The sequence below is a fragment of the Lepisma saccharinum genome, unplaced genomic scaffold, assembly GCF_977018435.1.
Source record: "Lepisma saccharinum unplaced genomic scaffold, izLepSacc3.1 HAP1_SCAFFOLD_411, whole genome shotgun sequence".
NCBI classification, from domain to species: Eukaryota; Metazoa; Arthropoda; class Insecta; order Zygentoma; family Lepismatidae; genus Lepisma; species Lepisma saccharinum.
The window spans coordinates 72497-92739 of NW_028143113.1; the positions used below are offsets into that span (position 1 = coordinate 72497).

A 20243-nucleotide genomic window follows, 5' to 3' on the forward strand; every position below is an offset into this window, starting at 1 on the left:
TATTGCGGAACATAGTTCAAGATGCCATTATGCTTTTTACACAAAAACAAAGACAATTTTTCACATACAGAGTAACTTTTTTTATTCCTTTCTTCGCTTCCGTAACACATGTTGTGGGTATGCAGTGTTTCCAACCATCTTCACCGAAAAATACCTACTATCGTGTTCGTCACGAGTGAAAATTTTACATTATGCACGGATAGTTGATGGATAGCCCCACGAACCATTATGCATGGTAGCTGATGGACAGCCCCATGAACCATTTCCGATTAGGTTAGGTTTGGTTCGGTTAGGCAAGCACAGTGGAAAAAAAAAGGGGGTTGGAACATGGGGGAGTTGCCCCCTCCGCAAAAGAAAAAGAAGAAGATAGGAAAGCAAGTCGGTTCCCAGTTTCATAACCTGGGGTGGAGGGAGAGATAGGAGCATACCGGGGTAATGCCCTGAACCTCCACAGGGCACACTCCACCCCTTCCTTGAGAGGAGGAAGAGTTAAAAAGAGGAGAGAGGAAATGGAAGGGGACGTCTCCTTTCACCTCTTCTCCTCTCTCTCTTTCTTTTTATATTCTTATTGCTATATTTAGTCATACTGTTCTCCAGTGTACTCTTGTCGGCCTCCATTGCGGAATGGTTAGCACAGCACATTAAGATACTAGGGGTTCGAGGTTCAAATCCTGGCAGCATCCCTTCATCAATGTCATTGTGTCATCACTCATCTTCACGATTAGTCAAAAGTGGCAGAAAAGCGAACTAAAATAAACCAAATTAATCAATCCTGTGTACTCTTATTGAGCTAATTCTTAAGAGTGTGTATTTTTGTGGTGTCAGTACAAATTGGTATCGTATAAAGTCTTACGTGATACGGTATTATGCATTGTGAGGCAAACAGAAGTTTATCCAGAATTTTTCAACTGTTGGATTGTAAGGGTAAATTTAGTGCTAATATATTGGGCTTTTGTGAAAATATTGGTGGTGTTAGGGGTTGGTTGCAGTATCTGGAGAAAACACTGAAGGGGCAAAGTAGCAGTGTATCGCCGTACAAATCAATGAAAAATTAAATCTTTATTTACCCGGCCTATACGAGTTAATTTTAAATTGGTATTTACTTTCTTTACTTTTGAAGAAAAAAATGAATGAAATTAATGGGAGTAATTACTTCCCTTGAGCTGCAGTAAAAGAGCTTGCAAAATAATATTTTGAGGAATAGTTAACACCGACTCCAGTGTTTTCAAATGTTTTAGAATCAATTATGCATTCTCAATTATGCAATTACTTGGACCATAATAACTTAATTGGTACTATTATAGTATAAGGGAAACACCTATAAATCGTATATTTTTCACTTTTTTACATTGCTAACGTACTATTTTGGAATGCGGAACATTTCCTAAGGTGAAATAATGCATTTCTAACTAAGATAATGTCTATTCCTTACATTTACGAGTACTTACTGTTACTTGTTATTTCAATTCTGTAACACATTATGGCGGGCGATAGCGTACTGGTTCAGGGGACGTTGTGCGAGCGTTTTGTTGATTTATGCAGTGTTGCAACCTCATTCACCGGAAAATACCTACTTTCGAGCCCGTATTTGAAATTATGCTAATACGTCACAAACCATTGACGTTAGCCTCACAAACCATTGACGTTAGCCCCAAAAACCATTCATGTTAGCCCTAAAAACAATTTTTCGTAAGGTTAGGTTAAGTTAGGTTAGGCAAGCAAAGTTAAAAAAAATTAAAAATACTTGACACGTCATGTTCTAGTGAAAACACGGCAAGGCTGAAACTGACTATGGGGTTGCATCATCTTAACACACGGAACATTGTACTCTCGTGCAGAAAGCAAATGACGGCACCAGAAACAGTGTGTTGGACAGAGATTTTTGCAGAAAACTACATGTTTTCGCATTAAAATGGATCAAAACTAGATTCACGAACTTCCACAATGCTACAGAAAATGATTTCCGTAATTACTTTCTCCTGTAAATTTGAAGAAATCCATTTCCCTTATACTATAATGTTACCACTTAATTTGCAATTCACAGTTTGGTTTCAGGAAGGATAAGTCAACAGTTGATGCCATAAACTTCTTAGTCAAAAATGTACTTAAGGCCTTCGAAACTAAGGACTTTGCTCAGGCCTCTTTTTGTGACCTGAGCAGGCCTTTTGATTGTGTAGAACACACTTCACTATTAAACTATTTCATTCATACCTTCAGAACCGTAAACAAATTTTCTGCATAGGAATGGAGAGGTCAGATGTAGCATAGGTCAAATGTGGAGTACCCCAAGGTTCGGTGCTTGGACCTTTATTGTTTGCTCTGAATTTATGATTTATGAATGAATGATTTACCATTTTGCATCACTGCTCTCACAATACTATATGCAGATGACACTACCTTCTTTAATGCCAGCTCTGACTTTAACACTCTTCAAGCCATAACTGATAATACCCTGTATCAATCTTCTTTATGGTTCAGAGCTAATGGTTTTTTGCTGAATGAAAGTAAATCCAAGCATATGTTTTTCAGTCTTAGAGACATCCCGATCGATAATAGCTCAGACAATGTGAAATTTCTAGGTATTGTCATTGATAATAAGTTATCATGGGGGCCACATATTAAATACATAACTGCCAAGCTCTCCAGGGTTATATATTTGTTAAGGAATCGAAACAGTCATGTACCTGAAGATTATGTAAGATCAGCTTACTTTGCTTTCTTTCAAAGCATTATTTCATATGGAATTTTACTTTGGGGCAACTGCAGTTATGTAAAGTTAATTTTAATACTGCAGAAAAAAGCCGTGAGAATAATTACAAACTCTCACAAATTTCTTCATTAAGTTAAAATTTATGTCTGTGATAAATCCATATATTTACACTGTGCTGTTGTATGTAAAGAAAAATTTGCCACAGCTACAAAGTAGACAAGATGTACATGCCTATACTACAAGAAACAGCAGACATATAAATATACCCTATCATAGACACTCAAAATCCCTGAATAGTTATGAAGCTCTAGGATTGAGACTATTTAATAAGCTACCTCTTGATGTGACAAATATGCCTATGAATATATTTAAACATAAACTGTATGCCTGGTTAGTTGCTACACCATTCTACTCAACTCAAGAATTTGTTCTTCTTCTCTTCCTTTCCCTTATGCCGTTAAGCGTCGGGTACCTCGTTCTCTCCATCTCACCCACTGCGTCCGGTCTCGACTCATTCTTCTCATTTCGTTCTTAGTTTTTCCATATTTTAGTCCTATCTTTTCTATTCTATCTTCCCATGTATTTCTTGGCCTGCCTCTTCCTACTCTACCCTCAACCCTCATGTCCATCACTTGCTTGGCTTTCCTATCTTCATTCATTCTATTTACATGTCCATACCACTTCAGCTGGCGTTCCTCAACTACTTCAGCCATTGTCTTCTTTTGTTTTACCTCTTCTCTTAATCTTTCATTTCTTATTCTATCTCTTCGAGTTGTCCCCACTGTTCTTCTGAGATATTTCATCTCTATTGCTTGAAATTTACTTAGATGTTTGTCTTGGAGTGCTAAGCTTTCTGTGCCATAGCCCATGATGGGAACTACAATTGAGTTGTAGAGTTGCATATTTGTTTTTGTACTGATCTCTCTTTTTCCCACTAAAGTATTACTCATTAGATAGTATGCTGATGCTGCCTTCTTTGTCCTATTCATTCTCTTGATCAATTTTCCCACTGCTACTTATGATGGTTCCTAAGAATTTCTTGAAATTAAAAATATTGTATTTTAATGCAACTTAAACATAAAAGAGGTTATAATTTTACATTTTATAATATATTTCACATGTATTTTGCTCTTGATGTTGTCTATTGCTGTACAAGCTTAATGACAATAAAATATTATTATTATTACTATTGTCATTACTGTAACTGCAGTGTGGTATTTGAAAAAATTCCAGTTGCGGGCAAATAAATAAATATAAATATATATAATTTATAATAAATGGAGTTCAAGTAAGTTAAGACACCACTGAAAGTCTAGAAATTTATTGGGAAATACTTGGAAGTCTGAGAATTTGTTAGAAGAAAATGGTCCTAACTAACACTCCAAAATAGTAAAAACTGAACATATTTTTTTTGAACTAACTCTATCTCGTAATTGATGACATTTCAGTGCCTAAGGCTCTTGTAAGTTTTAATTCTATATATGTTGATCTCTGTGATGGAATTGATAGCATGCATTTTGATGCTGGAGGTACGAGGTTAGAACCATGGTTAATATAAAGATGTATCATTGTTTGTTCCTTCACAGGACTGTTGTTTGGGACATCTGACAGTGTCACCACCACAGAAGGCCTCATACTTGTGATATATGTTTAGGGAACACTAATTTGAAGTAGGATTCTAAAAGGCTAAAAAGAGCACCAAAAAATGTATTTTTATGATGTCAGAAAGGTGCTTTTGAAATATGTTTACTCCTTTAAATGCCATTCAACATTGCATGAATTGAGTGAACAGGTAAATGATTAGGTTTTGTCCTGTCACTTATTTCCACAGAGTACAAACATCATATCATCAATAACTGATTTAATTTTTGTTCTTTAATTTCAGGACTCATACATGAACAATGGCTCTTCACAAGTGGCTCTCCACCGGCTCCATCTACCTCAATGTCGAAGCAAATCATGAGGGCAATTACAAAAAAGATACTGACATCGAAAGGTAAGACAGACCTGGTCATAGAAAATCAGGTTTTTGTGAAGTCTGGAAGTTTTTGGTTTGGGTAACCTTCCATATTTCCAGATATTGGGAAATTCGCCAATTCTATATGCCATTACCCACTGAAGTGATTGTTTTTATAATTTCTGGAATGAAGCTTGTTATTTCAAATGTATGACACTTATACTGAAGGGGAAACTTCACAATTTTTTCTTTTAATACACAACTATTTGAAATTTCTGAACTGTTCAGGATTCCAAAAGTTGAAAAGTAATTTCCTGATTGGGACAGGATTTTTTTCAAGATCCAGTAACAGCCACACACACACCCCTAGTTTCAAGAAAAATGTAAGACATTTAAGATTTCTTTCTAATTCCAGTCTCATAAATTCATTGCTGAAGTTACAAGCAGCATGTATGCATATATTTAGTTTTCTCTTTGATAACTTCCAAACCTATCTCTTTAGCTGCTTTGAAAAATATTTTAGCATTATTTTTAATTGTATTTTTATCATCTGCATATGCTAACAACTGAGTCACACCGTTTAATTTTAGTCCTTCGTTAGTTTCTTTTACCTTCCTAACAGCATATTCTACGGCAAAATTAAAGTGATAATGCATCTCCTTGTTTTAACCCATCATGAATTGTAAATTTGTCAGACACATTAATACCCACACGAATTTTACTTTCTGTTTCACTGGTGCATACTTTTATCATATTAACAAGCTTCTTAGGTATTCCAAACTCAACTAATTTATAATTTATCTCTTTTGACTGAATCATATGCTTTTTTGAAATCAATGAATAGCTGATGGACACTTTGATTATATTCCCCTTTTTTTCAAGTGTCTGTCTGATGAGAAAAATTTGATCTGTTACGTTTAATTCCACATTGATAATTACCTATAATTTCATTAGCATATGGGGTTAGTCTTAGTAAAAGAATGTTAATAATATTTTATATGTTGTTGAGAGTAGAGAAATTCCACAGTAATTATTGCAGTTCATTTTATCACCTTTTTTAAACACAGGAACAATTATGGATTCTTTCCACTGTTGAGGGATTTCTTATTTATTTCATATTAAACAAATTCATTTATGAATTTGACATATTAACGAATTTCCACCATATTTAATTAACTCAGCTGGTATTAAATCAATGCCAGGTGCTTTGTTATTCTTTAGCCTTTTAATGGCATCTTTAACTTCAGTCAAGTTAGGTTCTGGAACTAAAGGTTCTGCTGTGTGTATTTCATTTACTTCTGATTTATCTCCTACATGAACATTTCATTTTCATCTATTTAGAATTTCGCTTGGGTCAGCTAGAAAATCACCATCTTTAACTTTTATCAAGTTTACTTTAGGTTACCACCCCTTTCTAAATTCATTTCCACCTTTATATAAATCTCTGATATTTTTGTTTTTGCTGTTTGTTTCAATTTTGTTAATTTTAATTTTCAAGTTCTCTTTTTTTACTTCTTAACGTGAGGTTAACTTCTCGCTTTATTCTATTATAATTGCTTAGATTTGTATCATCAGAGTTATTTAACCACCTAAGTGTAGCGTGATTTCTTATTTCTATTAGATTATGACATTCATTATCAAACCATGGCTTACTTTTTCTTGGTTTATGGTATCCTATACTTTCTTTAGCTGCTGATTCTATTGCATTACGTATGTGCTCCCAATTCTTATTTACGTCTGTTTCATTTATATTTTCATCATCATTTAAATCCTGCAAAACATCAAATCTATTTGACAGTTTAATTTGGTAATCTTTTTTAATTCTTTCATCAGCAAATTTTCCTTTATTAAATTTTATAACTTTTAGATTTTGTTGCTTATGATTTATCACTGCGAGTCTTTCTCTTAATTTAGCAATTACTAAATAATGGTCACTGGCACAGTCAGCACCTCTATGTGTACGAACGTCAATTATACTAGTATGCCTTCTCTTATCAATGAGAATATGATCTATCTGATTATGAGTTTTACTATCTGGAGAAGACCAGGTATATTTATGGATATCTTTATGTTTAAAAGTGGTACTTTTCACAATTAAATTCTTTGAGGTTGCAAAAGTAATCAATCTTATACCATTATCATTACTTAATTCATGAAGACTTTCTTTACCAATCGTGGGTTTAAATGTCTCTTCTTTACCAATCTGTGCATTACAGTCACCTAACAGAATTTTCATATCATTCTGGGAAAATTTATCAAAGACCTGTTCTAACTTCGCATAAAAATCATCTTTAGTATTATCATCTTTATCTGCTGTTTGTGCATGTATGTTTATTAAAATAATTTTAGACCACCTACCCTGTAAAACTGCATATGATATCCTATCATTAATAAATTCTACTGTTTTAAGAGCCGAGATAATTCTATTATTTATGAAAAAGCCTGTTCCAAAATTATGATTTTCAGTACCACCATAGAAAAAAGTATAATTTTTAGTTTTACAATTCTCTTCTCCTGGCCACCTAACTTCCTGGACAGCTACTACATCTAATTTATACTTAACTATCTCATTAACTGTACACTGAAATGCCCCAGTCCGTTAAAGGCTCAGAACATTCCAGGTGCCTAATTTAATATGGTTATTCCTAATGTAGATCTTATCCTTAGTCCAGGGACCTCCCAAAGTAGTCCCCACCTGGAGATCCGAATAGGGGTCTATTTTACCTATGGAATATTTTACCTTGGGAACATCCATGGCCTCATGTTGCTGTTTCTTGACATGTCTTTTTACAGTGCAGAGTTGTCAGCTCTACGCCTAATCCCCAATGTGAATGGAGGACCGCACCTTTTGTTGGTCAGCGGATCCCTTGGATCTAGCTGGGAGGATCACATAGTAGTCCACCAACCATACCCCACTTCTGCCAATTGTGGGACGCTCATAGAGCCATGACAGGACAGCTCTGTAAATCCCAATTTCTAGTCTGAGTTTGCGAAATGGCTAAGGCAAACTGCACACCTTAAATTGAACGTGTACCGTTCAACTTAATTAGAATTTTTGGATACATTGGAATCTCACAGACCCTTTCTATTATTTTCCTGTAGTTTACGGTTATTACAAGCATAAGAAAACAGTTTTTTTCTTTGTGACGTTTCAGGAGAACACACGCTCCTTTCATCAGACATTTATTTTCATTTTGACTAAAGATACAGTTATAACAATGGTTAGTAATTTTTTAAACAAAAAGAATCTGTTATATAATGGATGTTGTCAATGTTACATTGTTGTAATATAGCAACTTAACTGTGAAAAAAGCAGTCTGTTTTATTTTTTTTTCAGATTTTTTAAAATTATGAATCCCAAATATCATCAGGTAATTCAAATTCATCATTGTTTTCACAAAATCTCTTGATGTTTTCTGTTACATTAAATTTTAAAGATGGTGGCTTACTCCATTTGTGAAAAAGAAAACTCCATACTGGATCTATGTTACCATTTTCATTATTTAATTTATTCCAGTGTTCTTCTGCAATGAACGAAGCTTCAGACATTCAACTCTGTGTTTCCCGTTAATCTTTTTAAAACCCTTCTCTTTTTAATCAAATGCTTCTCTTCCATGATATGAGTTAACAAACCTGTTCTTGGGTTTAGATTTATAATGTCCAAATCGTGTTCGTGCCATCTTATTGCCATTTTCCTTGCTGTTTGTCCCACATAATCCTTTGAACATGAACAACTTATATTATATATTCCTGTGGTTTCCACATCTGGTATCGAGTTTCTCATTTTGAATTCATTAAATGTACATTCCAAACTTCTTGGTGATTTAAAAACAATTTTGAAATTAAAACTTCTAAACATTTTTGCAATTTTATGTGGAATGGAATGCACACACATTTCTTTTGAACAGATTTTTCATCTTTGTCTGTATTTCTCTTTTCCTTTAGTTTTCTTGCAACTTGTTTTTTTGATTTGGTTTATTCTGTTAGTGTGAAAGCCATTTTCTTTTGCTATATTAAAGAGCCTTTCTTCTTAATTTTTGATATCCTCATTATTAGAACATAGTCTTTGTGCTCTCAGGAAAAAAAATTAAAAATATGTTATCCATTGTTATACGCGAATGTTCTGATTTGGCATGGATGTATTTTTCCCCCGCTAATTTTTTTCTATGGACTGATGTTTGAATTGTTGAGTCAGTTGTCTTAATTTGCAGATCAAGGAAAGAAATTACATTGTTATTCATGGGTTCGCAAGTGAATTTTATGCGACGATGTGATTCATTTAACGATTTAAATACGTCCATGATGGTGTTCTCATTTTTAGCAATAATTAGCACATCATCTACATATCTGATGTAGAGTTTGATATCCGCACCTATCGCATTAACAATTGGAGATTCTATGTAATGAAGGAAAATGCTGGAGATGATTCCGGATACTGGGTTTCCCATTGATAGACCATTACTTTGCTGATAGATTTTGCCATCAAATATAAAGTAATTGTAATTTGCACATACAGTAAACCATCGAACCATTTCCCATGATTCTACTGGGTTAACCTTCATCTCAATAAGCCATCTGTGTAATGCATCTGTGGCACCTTCTATTGGTACACTAGGATATAAATTTTCAACATCAAAACTTGCAATACGATACTCATTATTCCAAACAATATTTTTTAGTTTCTGTTTCACTTCATATGCATTTTTAACACTGAATGGTGTTTGTTGTTTAATTATAGCAAGTCTTTCAACTAAATATTTGGATAGTTTGTATGCAGGATGTGTGAAAGTTGCAATGATGGGTCGTATTGGAGTTCCCGGTTTGTGAGTTTTTGGTAGTCCAAAGGCAATTGGCAGGGTTGAATTTTTGACAATGAGTTTTTCTTCATTTCTCTTGGTATCGTGATACTGCTTTCAATTACTTTCTTTACCTTATTTATTATTTTAGTTATAGGTTTTCGAGAGGTTTCTGTGAAATTGTTTAATTTGAAACATTCTTCCATTTTTTCTTTATAGTCCTTAATTCGGATAAGGACAGGTTTATTTTCCTTGTCCGATTTTATTAAGAAAATGTCGTTTTCTTTCAACCAGATCTTGAAACCATGAACTTTTTTCCCCAACCTTATATGCTCTTTCTCCCGTTCTGTGTATTTTGGACCTCTGTTATTTATTCTGTTGTATTCAAAACTTAAACGTTCATCAAGAGCATCATGTGTGAGACTTCGTAATTTTCTCTTTTCCTCCTCATCATCTAAGAAATTCAGTGCTTTCTCTATTGAAATCACAAAATCTTCCTTGTGTATATAAGCACTACCAACTGAAAATTTCATTCCGAATTGAAAAATTTCTATATACTCATCAGGTACCTCAATATCCGTAAGATTTATAATTCTATCATGCAAGCAATGCGTACATTCAAGAAAAACCCTTTCTCTTGTTAATGTATTTGTGTTTTTTTGTGTGGTGAGAGGCGGTAATACATAGGGTTGAAATAGAGAAAACATTGATTGTATACCCTTGAATTTTTGTAAAGTTCACCTTGAAAACCGGGAATTATACTTGAATTTTATGATGGTCTTAAGAGTGTTCACCCTGTAATAATTCTCTGTTTTGTTCATTTCCTGTAGTTACACGCAACATGAGAGAAAGGGTGGCAAATATTGTTTTGCCATGAAGACCATGATACCTATTCGCCCTCCACCAAAGTAAGTAATCCACATGCCATTTTGTTACGAGTTAATAGGAGCTTTCACTATACTGTTTTGCTTTCTGCGGTGCAGGATTGAGATTTTTTGTTTTTGCCCATCCAATAAGAGCAAGGGTACATCCCACATGCTGGTAATTTTACTAATTTAAGAGCATCAGTCATTTAAATACTCATTATTTCGACATATTTCAGAGTGAAATATAATAATGTGGCTTTTAATGGAAATGGGAAGTGGAAGATACTTCGAATTATTATTTAAAGACAGACATATTTGTAGAAGAAACCAATCAATCCTTATGCTATAATCTTTATGGCTGTTTATATTCCAAAGGCAGTTGCAAATATGTTTCAGTTTGGGTTTAAGCTAGGCTTATCTAATTAAGTATATGAAAAATGATATTATATTTCATTCTATTTATAAATAGAATTTATTAAATAGTGCAATTGAAATATTTATAAATGTACCACTAAAATTCAAGTTGCTGCTACCGTGCACATATAAATAATACTTCTTATATGTAACTCTTTCCTGTATTGTGTATATTTTTTATGTACTTACTTGTAGGTGTTAAGCAGATACACACATATACACACATTTTGGGAAACCATCTTCGGACATTTTTTTAGTCATTTAAAAATTACAAAGGTAACAGATATAACTACAGTTGAAGTTAGTTAAAAGAAAACTTAAATAATAACTATTTTGTGGTGTACTCGATGTTTAATGCTTTTGTGTGATATTTGTAGGAACAAAGAAGTCATCCACAGCAACGAAGCTGGTTGTTTTTCATTCGTTTTCATAGCATGGCTAACAAAGTTGATGTGGAAGGCTTTCAAACGGGGTCTTACAGTTGATGATGTGTTAGAACTTCAGGTATGTATATTTATCAAAGAGCTCATTGGGTTTTGTGCGTTCATTTTGTGTTTACGATGGAACCTCGATTTGACGATTTTCAGGAGATCTTGCTGAAATAACTTAAAATGCAAATTCAAGCAAAATTTTATAACATTTTGCTATGTTGGAACCATCAAGATTGAATGTATAATGTGGGAAAATGTTAATATGGGAATGTAAAATCGGGGATCCACTTAACAATGGTTCATAAAAGTCTATGGCCATGTGTACTGAGGAGATATCAAATTGACGTATAGTTGGCAAATTGTGGATCGTATGCACATCAAAGTAAAAAACATCCTCTAACTGCAATGGCATGTCTATACAGGTGAGAACAACTACAGCAGAAGAATTTTACTTTCGTTCGTACCTTGGCTCAGGTAAATACACACACAGACACACACACACACACAATTTGCTTTGTTAAGAAAATCATGGCTCATGATTTATGGCTTCTTACAACCATTGCTGACTGGTGTGCACAGTGCCACATGAAAGCATGGGTGAGATTCTTGTCAGATAATAAAACAATCATTCTAGTGTTGTAGATATCCACAACTGTTTTTTACAAGTTAGTGTTGTCGTTCTGTAGCAAGCGTAGACTCATGATTTACAAGCATTTCTCATTTGGAAGCATTGACTGCAAGATTTCCAATCCCTTCAAAAGATTACTATCTGCCAATTTCTATCTCATGTGAGTTTAGTTTAAGTGCACTTTATGTACAGATAGGCAATCGAGACTGGACCTACATTTAAAGTGAGATCTGAACCACTATGTGCCTACATCGAGTAACAAACCACCTTGATTACAATGTGATGACATTACCACTATGCCAATGGGGAGGCTGCTATATCTTATGTGCACATGGCCTAACCTCTTGTGACACCTAGATATAGATGTTCAAATTTTTGGATTGATCATGATGATATCTAAAATTAATCTAATATACTCTCTATGTAAAACAGGACATAAGTCTGCTAATAACATCACAAATTAAGATAAAGAGTTATATTGCCCTTTTATGCACTTTATGCACTATTACAGTTCAGGTGTGGAGACCTACCTCTGCATCCCCTATGGCACTGTGCAATGCACAAGTATCCATTTGTAAAGCCATGTTCTAATTTCAGCCACATTCATTACAAAAGCGTGAATATGTTAATTTCCAAGATATTTGTAACCTACTGCAAAATGTAATTTATATATGTTTATTTTCCAGTCAGTAGATAGAGCAGAGACAAATGCCAGGAGGTTGGATAAATTCTGGCACGCGGAAGTGAAGGAAAAGGGCAGCAAAGCATCGATGTCACGTGTGGTGTGGAGGTTTTGTAAAACCAGGAGCATTGTTTCTATGCTGCTAATGGTTCTGGCAGCGACGTTCCAGTTCATTAGTCCTGTAAGTACCATTTGGAATGGATCTATATGGCAATATAGCAGTTGAAGTACCAGCACAGTGACGGTTATCAAGTGTTAAATTTGTTGTTTTTGATGTATATATATTGTAAGGATGGACTGATATGAAGTTTTGTCCGACACCGATATAAAATTTAATGATACTGATATTAAACTCTTTGAAGAACTTGAATTGCTTATTCACTTCTTCGTTAATGTATGCAACCAGGTGACTGTAATGGATTTTGCTTTAGAAATTTACTTTACAAAATCAGGGCATATGCATTACACGTTTGTAATCATAAAAATAATAGCACAATTGCAAGCTATTTGTAGGAATATCACATGTGTAAAATTATTGTCAGTTTGGCCATGATGAACTGGCTACATGTATTCATTAAGGAGGTTAATGAACCATTCAGTTCAAGGAACGTTTGCAATTTTTTTATTGGATGGATTGAAAATGTCCCTCACCATGGCTGTGTGGTCTAAGGCATCAGGCTCTGGGCTCGGGCTATGGGACACATGCTGGTTCGAGTCACCTGGGGGCAAGCGTAATAACTTTTCTCTTAAGATTTTGCCCAGGTATGTGACTGTCAGTTATTGATCTACCATCGTGAGGAAATTGGGAGCTACAAATGAGTAGCATCATGGAAACCTACAGCAACTACTGGAACTTCATTGCGCTGACCACACGTTTCCCTGTAACTGGCTGGTTGATTGCCCGCCCACCTCTGTGGGAGTGAGAGTGAAGCCGGCAGTCTGTGGGTAGGCCTTTGTCATCAAGGGCTGTTGCACCATGGGTTATTATTATTATTATCAGTCAATTTTATTGACATTGGCACAAATTTCATGTCCATCCTAACGTACTTGCGATTGCAAAAACTTGCAATTGCGCATGATATAGGTGCAATATTTGCTTTCTTTCTGAAACTACTGTCATTGAAGTGAATTCATTCTTTCTGCCCTCCTTGAATATGAAATATTGTTTCTTTGTCGCAGGCGTGGATTCAGAGGATGATTTTAGATTACGTCGAGTCCCCTCACTCAACTTTGTCTGAGGGATTGACCTTGGTGGGGATCCTCTTGGCCTGCCAACTTCTTCGGAATTTCTGCTTCGGTGCTTCCTACGTCATGGGATTTCACACTGGTGAGTATTTGGTGTTACGTTCAGTTACCAGTTTCAGTAGATTTTTATGCAAGAAATTTGTAATGGAATATTGTAAATAATAATTATCACAATTCCTGCCTTGTTTTTTGTGTGTATATTTCTGATGCATAACATTTTATTACATAATATTTTGACTGTTTCAAACATTCTTTATCAAGTGAACAGTTTGTTTATTTACTTATTTAATGAAATTTCCAGTACGGCAGAAGCCATTTTTAAACTGGAAAGAAAGTACTAAAACAGTTTACTATATATGTTAAACACAGCCAAAACTTAATGAAAACAGTACCAAGGTTAAGCAGCGCTCAGCTCCACAACCTCCCACCTTGCACCCACTCACCCCTCTGCCTAGCAGTGCCTCGGGCATTCTGTCAGACGCGAGGTAGCACTGTGGTAAGGAGGCTGCAAGCATTGGAAGTCTTTAGTTTGTTCATTATGTTGAACTCTGTACGTCAATAACACATAGCGCTAGTAATAGAAGAAAGATCGTGCACGTAATTTTGACATTTGTAAATTCGATTTTGATAGATTTTGAGAAACAAAAGTTTAGAAGCATGCACTTTTTTCTTGTAAGACTTTAAAATTACATTCGTTCCTTATTTACAGTGTTATAAATATTATTATTGTTTGTTTTCATTGTTTGAACTTTTCAACTTCATTCTTAATGTACGTAGAGACTTGTCAATCATGACATTCTTTTAAAATATTCTATATTTAATAAGACCATGTTTATACATTTTTAAATTAAGAATAAAACACCAATATAAGGAAAATAGACAAAGTAATGTTAATAAAGAATAGCCATTTTGTTTTCATGATGTAGAGGTTCTGTTGAAAATAAATTTCTTCATGTACGTAAAATTTATGTAGCGCTAGTTACAATGTAATATGGGGACACGGTAGTGTTCTAGGGTTACTAGCCTGTGAAACGTGAAAGCTGTATGAATGAGAATCTAGGAGTTGCAGCTTGGGCAGCTTCATTGTTCCATGTTTTATGTCCATGCACTGAATGAAAGCTTGCAGAGTGTTGTGCTACATTTTAACTTTCCATTAATGATCCTATGTAGTATTTCATATCCAATGTATTTGATAGATTCTGGGGTATTGATGTGCAAGTTTTCAATCATATTGCTGTTGGATAAATGTGGTCCTTTATATCAAACTTCGGTGAGGAAAAAGTTGAGAAAGCTAATCTTAGAGATGTGAGAATGGACAGCTGAGTGAACATTTCTCTAGAATGGGGAACACAAATGTTTTGAAGTATATGAAAAGTACTTTTCGATTACAGTAGTCCTAGTATGCATATTGCCTTTTTTGTGAATGTTGATAAGGATACCAAGCTCTGCATGTTGTGCTTGTTCCGGTAGAGGGAGATCCTTAAGAATATACATAATTACCTTCAAGAATATTTTGTTTGAAAGAAATTCTGTTGTAAGAATATTTAAAAGGGTTTATGGACAGTTTACAGCATTTGTACCATTCAGAGAATCTATTGATGTCATTTTGGAGAACGTACGTGTCTGAAGACTGCTTTTTGTGATCTTACGATCATCAGTGACCATTATAATTGTAAATAACAGGAAATTGAAGAGGTCTGTATGATCATCCAGATAGACTAATAATAGAGGGTTAAAAACACTTGCTTGTGGCAGACTGCATATCACAGGAATAAGAATAAGTTCCAGGAGGTATAACTCGATATTGCCTTTTTCTTAGATATTCTTTACTATTTTTAACATGTTTCCGGTAAAATCTATTAGTTAATTTATGTAATAAGTACATAATTGTGATCCACTGCATCAAAAGCACTGTACAGACCAAAGTACATGACATCCAACAGACTATGATTAGTAATAGCATTTATAGCATAGGATTACATAGTAGACAACTTGGTAAGGAACTTGGTAAGGCATGAGGAATTTGGGAGAAAGCGGTGGTTGCATATTTCAGAAGTCTGTTTTTCAGTTTTTTTCACAGATGATAGCAAGTGTGGATAGGAGAGAAATGGGCCTGTAACATGTACTGTCATTTTCATAGCCATTGGGAAAGGACCCTTCACAGAGATGAACCTATTGTATAGCATAGTAAGAATAGCTAGTGAGTGAGCTGTTTTTGAATGAAAATAGTAGGAATGTTGTCTGGTTCAGGTACTGTGTGGGCAAGAAATTGAGATATGGTTCTGTGAAAGTGGTGTAAAGAGAGCGAGAGCATATAGATGTAATAGTTGGGTGATTGAGAACATTATTTGAAACAGTTTTTTAAAATTCAGCTCTATCATTACTAGCAGCTGAGATGCCATGGGTGTTACTTCCAGAGGAATGCATTTGGATGTTCAGAACCTTTTCAGACTTGTTAATAGTTCATTTGTAACTGTTTTTACAAGGTTAAGTCAGTAAATAGGTCACAAACTGATGTGTGATAGCTGAGAATAGTAGTTTCTAAAGGTGTGGTGGCAGCACAATCCAGCTTTATGATATTCAGTTAGCAGTCCCTAGAAAGCAGATGGGTGACCATGCTCGAGGACTGTACATGGAGATGGTACGGGTAGAGGAAAAGATTTGAGTTGACAGGCAACTGACAATAGGCAGCATAGCAATTGCAACAGGGTATTCTCATGGTTTAGCCTACAGCATAATTCATGATCGTTTGAATTTCCGAAAAGTGTGCGCACGCTGGTGGCAACTGTTTTGTGGATGATGATGACGTTGATAGTGAGGTATGACTGTGGCTGAGACACCAGCACAAAGACTTTTATGCAGCAGGTTTTTTGGGGGCTGATAAATTGATGGGATAGGTTTATCAACGTTGGTAGAGATTATGTTGAACAATAAAAACGTTTTTGAAGTCTGCATCTCTTAGTATTTTTTAATAAATGTTTGTCACCTACTTACTGACTTACCCTCATATATATGTGGTATAATAACTAACAATGCTCTTTTCTTTTGTATGTTACAGCTGTGAGAATCCAAGGAGCCCTGCAGCATTTGATGTACAGGAAGATGCTGACCATGAGAAGTGGTGGGGAGAAGACTTTGTCTCAGATAATCACCTTTTGTACAAACGACCAAGAAAGAATATTTGAAGCAATAGCCTTTAGTGTCCTTATTTTAGGTGGGTACTTTCAGATACTTTGACTCCATATAAGGAATGTTCTTATTTGGTGAGGAAACAGAAATAGTAATTCCTTGTGTGCCTAGTCTGGAGTAGTAGTTGGTCTGCTGTACGACTAAACACTGTGATTCACACACACCTTTGTAATATGTACAGTAAAATTTGAAAGAGGCCTGTGAGGCTACTTAGTAGTAAAGGAGCAGATTTCTTGATGTTCTTTTAGCAAATTTAAGGATGTCAGTGTTAAGCTACCAATAATTTTACATGCCCAACATTTCTGTGAGGTAATGTGTACATAGGAGATGGTGCATTGGCAGAAAGTGATCTCTTGAAGAGATTGGGTTAGGTTTTCATTACTTTAGTGTTCATTTAAATTAGGGATGGGCCGATACCGATAAAGTACCGATATAAAATTTAGATACCGATAACTGATATTCTACCGATCCGATATAAAATTAGATATGGTACTTGAAGAACATGAAATCTTCCTTCATCTCCTTAACAAATGTGTGTTTCGAGGTGACTGCAGTGCAAAAGAAGTTTAATATTTAGACAGTTACTTTTTTAGAAAGTAGGGCATCGAGATTGTCCATAAAAATTACAACAAAATGGCAGAATTTTGCACTAAATTATAAGATATTTATCGATATATCGGATCGGCAAAATAATCGGTAATTTTACCGATTAACCGATACACCGATATGCCTATATCGGCTGATACCGATAGAGTACCGATTAATTGGTCCCATCAATTAATGTAAATCGTTCAAAAATAACTGAAAATTGGTGAATTTTTGGGTGGAAACTTGAAATGATACCTGATATTTTTCCCCCTAGGACAGGATGCATCGTCCTATTGTGCACATAACTATTATAATTTATTCTAGTACAGTATGTTCTCTCACATAGAATTTTTTTTGGTGGTCTGTGATCATTCATTCTTTCAACGTGTTTTGGCCATCTCAGTCTTCCTGCTTGTAGAAATCTGAGAATGTCTTGGTTCTCTAGGATATTATTTATTTCTTCCTTGGTTCTAATCCTCCAGTCATTGTTTATTTTAATTTTTTAATGGAGGAAATAGGTTTTTCAGATTATTTTGCTTTCAAATACTCGAAGACTGACTTCATTCAATTTTGTGAGTACCCAACTTCAGAACCATACGTTATTACAAGCCTAACCAGGGTTTTCTTTATTTCCAGCTTGCACTTTCTGCTTATTATTTTGCATGTCAATAGCTGTGTGTTGGTGTAGTAAGCTGTATAAGTAGTATCTGGATCCTGTATCTAATAGTACATATTATGTTATGCTAGTTATTGATCAGTAGACCAGGTATTTGAATGTATTTACTAGGGCTGAGCCGATACCGGTGGTATCGGCATCAGTGAGTATCGGTTGATTTTCTCTTACCGATACCATCCAATACCAAAGATTTTCAGTGGCTAAAAGAGCGGGCAAAGGCAACAGCTCATCTCAACATTTGTCCTTTTTAAAGTTCGTTCACCCTTTCTTGTGACAGATTGGGAGACCAGCACAGGAAGTTCCATAGATTTTCCTAGAAAAACTGGATCATAAATCCCCACCTTCCTGGGTAGCAGATGACAAGATCAAAGGCATGGGTAATTGAAAGCTGAACCCAAATGTGACTATGAAGGCATGTAACTGCATAGTTAGCGCTGTAGGAAATAAACCATTCATTGCCAATTAATTCTTGCTTGAAGATCGTGGTCGTCAGATAGATGGATGTTTTTAATCCCCCGCCGCACTAATGCCAAGTCAGGTAGTTGCGAAGTTCTTGGAAATGGGGGATGAAGGTCAATGTGAAATTAGCTTTGTTTTATCTACGTTCAAGCGCAAAGGGGAATCAGCAATCTATACTTATCCTCTTCACTTCTGTCTTTCGTGTGACTGCCGGTATCGGCCAGTGATGGCTATTTATTTCCACTGAAAGCGTGCCCCCGTAGCGGAATGATTAGGACATCGCGCTATGATGCCAGGGTTCAAATCCCAGCCTGGGCATAGATGTTTGGGAGTGTCCATTCATCAATTTCATCACCCATCCCCATCTTTGCAAATTAGCCAAAAGTGGCACAAAAAGCGAAGTAAAATAAAGCAAATCAATCAATCAATAATTTCTGCCGAGATTAGATTGGGAACATGAGGCTTTGAATGACAGTACTAAGAAAGATAAGATAATCGGGGCTGGACCTACATTTTAAAGTGGGACCCGAACCACTATGTGTTTCCACTGAGTATTTGAACCTGCGATCTATTGATTACAAGGCGAGGAGAGGCCCCTCTAAAGATTTATGTACACCACTACTTACAATAATGTACATAAAATATTTATCAGGAACTTTACTTTTCATCAAATGGACGTACCATCATTCTTTTTGTTATTGAATAAATATTAGGGATGGGCCGATATGAAAATTTGGCCGATACCGATAAAGTACCGATATAAAATTTACCGATACCGATAACCGATATTCTACCGATCCGATTTAAAAATTAGAAATAGTCCTTGAAGAACCTGAAAGGTTCACTGACCTCTTTAATAAATGTGTGTTTCAAGGTGACTGCAGTGCAAGAGAAATTGCATATTTAGACATTTACTTTTTTAGAAAGTAGGGCATGTATATTATCCATAAAAATTACAACAAAATGGCAGAATTTTGCACTAAATTATCAGAAAATAATCGATATATCGGATCGGTAAAATAATCGGTAATTTTACCGATACACCGATATGCCTATATCGACCGATAGCGATAGAGTACCGTTTAATCGGTCCCATCGCTAATAAATATTCAATTTTTTACTTCTTTGACATACATTTCCTTGCCATGACTGTTGTTATTACACAAATTTTAGCAGTCTTAACTATGCGTAAGCTAGATGATGAATATTAGCTGTTTTATCTCTGATTTTATAGCATCTTTTTACTATTTATGTAATATTATTTTTTTAGTCAAGATAACAGTTGGGCTGAAAAGTTCGTAGGCTGACTCATAGATGGCGTTACTAGAATTAAATCCATGTGATTTTTACTTAGTACTAACCTTCAAAAGATACGTGTATAAATTTCACAGCTGCCGGATAATTAGTTCGTGAGATATAGCATTGTGAGTGAAGCAGCTTTTGTTATTGTGAAAAAATGGATAAAAAAAGAATTTCGTGTGTTAATAAAACATTGCTTTTTGGCGAAAAAAAATACTGTTGAAGCCAAGGCTTGGCATGATAAACATTATTCGGACTCTGCACCAGGAAAATCAACCGTTGAGAAGTGGTTTGCTAAATTTA

At 35.1% G+C, this 20243-nt stretch overlaps 1 protein-coding gene across 4 annotated transcripts in view; it reads left to right on the forward strand.

Moving 5' to 3' along the window:
• Window positions 1-20243, forward strand: part of LOC145982785 (ATP-binding cassette sub-family C member 5-like) — a 111617-nt gene that overhangs the window by 30596 nt on the left and 60778 nt on the right. For all 4 annotated transcript variants that reach the window (XM_083116151.1, XM_083116150.1, XM_083116149.1 and 1 more), the window contains exons 2-7: window positions 4596-4706; window positions 10294-10371; window positions 11121-11247; window positions 12489-12665; window positions 13664-13811; window positions 16788-16943. In XM_083116151.1, coding sequence (XP_082972277.1) covers window positions 4612-4706; window positions 10294-10371; window positions 11121-11247; window positions 12489-12665; window positions 13664-13811; window positions 16788-16943 — 781 coding nt within the window. In that variant the 5' untranslated portion in view covers window positions 4596-4611. The remainder of the gene's footprint in view (window positions 1-4595; window positions 4707-10293; window positions 10372-11120; window positions 11248-12488; window positions 12666-13663; window positions 13812-16787; window positions 16944-20243) is intronic.